Source organism: Lactuca serriola, chromosome 7, assembly GCF_051521515.1.
Source record: "Lactuca serriola cultivar US96UC23 chromosome 7, Lser_US96UC23_V15, whole genome shotgun sequence".
Classification (NCBI taxonomy): Eukaryota; Viridiplantae; Streptophyta; class Magnoliopsida; order Asterales; family Asteraceae; genus Lactuca; species Lactuca serriola.
In genome coordinates, this window is record NC_136414.1 from 6,995,779 (window position 1) to 7,000,496 (window position 4,718).

Genomic DNA, 4,718 nt, shown 5'->3' on the forward strand with positions numbered 1-4,718 from the left:
TCTGTTGTGAATGGAATGCTGAATACTAAACACAATTGCATAACTAAAAAACTACAGCAACATCATCATTTATTTTCATCGTTTTATTTTATTTATCATAATAAGTTTATAATATCAACAATGTAATATATTTTTCTATTATAACTTTCAGTACATAAAGTTTTATATAAATCATATGATATAATTGAGACCGCATAATTTTTATCAACATTCTGAATGTAAGTATTTATCACAATTACAGAGAAACATATGATGAATTAATATATTTTTTTGTTATCAAAGTATGACTTTCTTTATATCATTATAAGGTAACTTTTTTCTACAACTCCTCCCTAAAAAAAAGTTATGTTATGATCTTCACAATAACACATATCATTCGTGAATTACGATTGAACCTATTATATAAAATATTGCCGGTTTAAAAATAAATTAAACTATTGTTTGAACATCTCATCTAGATGTGTTTTTATGTAAAAAAGTAAAATAATAATAATAATAATAATAATAATAATAATAATAATATGATGATGATATCATTAATTGATTTCAACAAACGAAACTCGCCGAATTAATTAAATTGTAATTTATGTTTATATTTCATTTTAGGAGATCAACGTTATACATTACAAAACTTTGTGCAAATAGTTATTTTTCATTTGATAAATTTTTTCAAATAAATGAAATGAAGGCTTGTTGATTTTAAAAATATATGGATCATTCGGATCTTTCAGTTCAAAGATGTAGATTTTGGACCTATGAATGAGAATATTCCTGAAACTGACAAACAAAAAGGAAAGTGAGCTATACAAAAAAAGAAACAACTTGGACAAAAAGAAACGAAGTGGCTTAGATAAATATTTTTTATAGATAACCTCAGACCAATCAATCAAATATTGATTAATACTTAATTTGTCAAACAATACTTGAAAACTGCTATTTTGCCCAAAAACGAAATGTTCTAGATGTTCCCAGAAATTCTTGCTCCCAATATTTTTACTATCAATATCCCAATCCAAATTCATGGCTATGTTGTTGCTTCAAACTTTAAATCACGACTAATTTAACTGTAATATTGAATTCATACACAACACATGAGAATTCGTCTAGTTAGATAATAAAAAAAAAAAAAAAAAAAAGGTAGTGCAATGGTGCAATCGAAAGAGTGTATTTGCTTATGAACGTGTGTTGGTCTTTTTATAACTAATTATTTGATATGCATGATTTTAGACATTTGAAGCTTCACTACCTTGAATCTTGAATGATAAGACGGATGTTGAAGTTGCAATCAGCATCGATGACGTAAAGGGAGAATTTTTATTTTTTTTATAGGAAGGAAGAAGGGAGTCACCACTTTAAAGTTTATTTTGATAAATTGATAAACTAGCTGAAAAGTTTTTAGCTTATAAACTTAACTTATCAATAAGTTAGCTTATAAGCTATTTTATAAACCGGAATAAGCTAATTTTATTAATTTTACCAAATGCTAAATAACAAAAAGCTGGTTTATTTTTGCCAAACATGGGGTTAATGTTAATATCAGAGATGATTTGAGGCTAATCTAATTGTAAAACGTTGTTATATTTAAATGTATAGATATAATTAACCCTTATCAAAAAGGAAACATATATTTATGTATTTATTTATTTAAAAAGATACTATTAGTTAATAGTAGTTTTAACACTTTAATTCTGGTTAATTTACCGATCACCAACCAAAGTGTGACGGGCTAGTATAAAAAATGCAAAAATGGTGAAATTCAATCCAATACAATACAATGCAATGCAATGCAATGTGTAGTTTTAGCAACTGATTCATTAGAGGCACTTGTAATTGCAATACAAGTGAATAACAGCATATCATTCATTATTTCATAAGAAACAAAACTACTCTACATAATAGATAATACATATAGAGTACAATAATAGCACAATGAATCAACATAGCAAATTAAGCAACTCATATAAAGTCGGATCGGATCATGTTTTGATGTGGTTGCTGAGTCTCTATATAAAGTTGGGTTTCAAGCACTTGTTGACACTTGTTCTGAGTAGAGATATAACTCGAGCCGGCTCTGGATCTCCAAAAACTGAACTCCCAGCAACAATGCAGTTTGCACCTGCAGCAGCTGCCTCGTCAATCGTTGAAGGCCCTAAACCTCCATCTACCTGCCATCCACAAATATTTATTTTTATTTATATTTAAATATCACATATGGATATGTAAAAACATCAAGCATACAATAACAACCTCTATATCAAGTTTCGGATACTTTTCTCTCAATGTGCGCACCTATTCAACAACAAAATTTTGTCAAATCAAATGGAAATTTTAGGCAGCAAACTTCCCATAAATAAATACACCTTATTCATCATATCTGGAATGAACTTCTGCCCACCAAATCCAGGTTCCACAGTCATGACAAGAACCATTTCAACAGGATTTTCACCTTCAAGCTATCAACAAACCATCATCAACAAGGGTTTCTTTTCTTTTACATTATCAATTATCATAACATGTTACATACCAGGGGATACACATCCTCAATGGGTGTTCCTGGTTTTAATGCCACACCAGGCCGCATGCCTTTCAACTTGATTTCTTTAACAACTTCTTGCCAATTATCTGTGCAACAACTAACTATGAGCAATCTGAATTACAAATATTGTGATCCAAATAACATACCTTTAGAAACCTCAACATGAAATGTGAAACCAGAAGCACCAGCCTTTCCTAATTGATCAACATAATCAAGAGGATTTGTTACCATAAGGTGGCAATCCAGATATGCCCTGCGTCACAACAAACCTCCTTATTGCATTAGCCATGAAGTTAAAAGAGCATAGTGGAAAAAACAAAGGATTTCATTTACTTTGTGTGCTTTCTTAAACTCGCAATCACTGGAGCACCAATTGTAAGATTTGGGACAAAATGCCTGAAATAAAATCAAAGGCATGAGTGTTATTTAATAGTCATCATTTATAAAACTACAAGATTAAAGCTGACTGAAACAAACTATCTGCTAGTTTCTGATAAACAGCAGAAGATCTTTAGCCAACTCTGAAGCCATACCCATCCTGCAAATTAACATCAACAGTCTATCAGAGACAACTACAATAACCAAAGAAGCAAATTATGATATACTACAGTCACAACATGAAATGAAATTTAGATCACAAGGCTAATGTATAGAGGGTCCTGTTGGGACCAAAACGACTAAAAGCAATGTAGAGTGCAGATGCAGGTCAAGAAATGAAAACAAAGCAGACAGTGAAGTGGACCAAAGTTTCTATATGACAATTAAAATCCTGCCTATGATAAATAACAACTGCCTTGCCTCAGGTATACAGAAAACACAGAACTAGTATCAAATTGGAGACAAACACAATCTGGAAATACAATAGATCAAACTCAATTAATAGATAAACATGCTCGAGTACTATCTCTGTTTACATGCCATTAAACAAATAAAACACAAGATGTGTGAGTGCTGAGTTAGTGACTTAGTGTGTTGCCAATGCGTAAGAGAGTCAGGAGATGAGAGGACAAAGGAACAAACATCATCTCAGCTAGGTCAATCATTCATGATTTCATCATGACTTAATTGCTAAATCAGGTTCTGGAGTAAATCGATACAAAAGGATTACATAGTACCACAAGTAAAAATCGACAGTATCTATTATCTTCAATAGCCAAAGCAACGATCAAATTCAATCAAAACCTGTGTTCCTATGTTGAAGGATCAAAGGAAATTTGGTACCATTATGTCCATGTGAAGCCAATCGGCACCGAAGCTGACCATGCGCTCAGCCTCTGAAGCCAGATTGGCGAAGTCCGACGATAGCATCGACGGCGCGATCTTCGCTTCCACGGCTGTAGTAGGCATGTTTCGAAGTTCCGAGGAGATATTAAAGTCCGTTTAATTGTGCTGGACCAAAAACAATAGAAGATGTTACTGAACATATTAAAACCCTAGGAATAGCAACTCTGCTGCAGTAATCAGACTTTTGGTTTAAACGGATAAGAAGTACATACCCCAAGCTCACCCAAGTCAGTAAGGGTTCGATTGAGTGATGACCTCGTAAATACGCAGCAGAAGGTACCGTAGTCGCAAATACGCAGCAGTAGGTACACCGATCGATTGAAGCTTGCAAAGTGGAGGACTAGACTAATCAAATTGAAATTTTAATTTCTAACCCTAACCGGTGCAAAAGCAAGGGCGTGTTTGGGATTTTTAAGTGAGAAATTTTTTTTGACTTCTTTGAAAAATCATATTTTTTTTTGACAAAACTGCACAAATGGTCCATGTGGTTAGCTTAAAATTGCTATTTTGGTCCAAAAAAGTTTGGACTGGCACCACAGGTCCAAACTTTTCATTTTGTTGCGAGTTTGGTCCAATTTGCTATGAATACTTTTATAATGACGATTTTGCCCTTATTCTTTTTTATCTTTTTTAGTTTTTTTTATTAATTCTATTAATTTTTGATGAAATAAATAAAAAACAAAAACCAACTAACTCCTTCGTCTCTCTCTCTCTCTCTCCACCATGTCACCGGAAACCACTGTTAACTACCTAAAGCCACCACCACCTATCGGAAATCGCCGCCACAACCACCATTCTTGTCGGAAATCGCCGCCACAACCACCATTCTATCTGCATTTCATCTTTATGTTTCTTCACTCTCTTCTTCTCCGAAAACCTCATGAACTATCACCACCAT

At 32.9% G+C, this 4,718-nt stretch overlaps 1 protein-coding gene across 1 annotated transcript; it reads right to left on the reverse strand.

The window, feature by feature from the left end:
* Positions 1–1,792: 1,792 nt before the first annotated feature.
* On the reverse strand, positions 1,793–4,212 carry LOC145062913 (ribulose-phosphate 3-epimerase, cytoplasmic isoform-like). The gene is made up of 9 exons (XM_079010503.1): positions 4,033–4,212; positions 3,758–3,925; positions 3,070–3,074; positions 2,870–2,932; positions 2,683–2,789; positions 2,525–2,622; positions 2,361–2,453; positions 2,248–2,289; positions 1,793–2,165 (listed from the first exon to the last, which is right to left on the reverse strand). Exons 2-9 carry the CDS (start codon positions 3,881–3,883, stop codon positions 2,004–2,006), a joined length of 696 nt encoding a protein of 231 aa, XP_078866629.1. The 5' UTR covers positions 3,884–3,925; positions 4,033–4,212; the 3' UTR covers positions 1,793–2,003.
* Between the last annotated feature and the right edge of the window lie 506 nt (positions 4,213–4,718).

Coding starts and splice junctions, on each gene's coding strand:
- LOC145062913 (XM_079010503.1), bottom strand. CDS start 3,883: ATGCCTACTACAGCCGTGGAAGCGAAGATCGCGCCGTCGATGCTATCG. Junction 2,290..2,360: donor TTCCAGATATGATGAATAAG/GTGTATTTATTT, acceptor GTTGTTGAATAG/GTGCGCACATTGAGAGAAAA. Junction 2,166..2,247: donor ATCCGAAACTTGATATAGAG/GTTGTTATTGTA, acceptor TGTGGATGGCAG/GTAGATGGAGGTTTAGGGCC.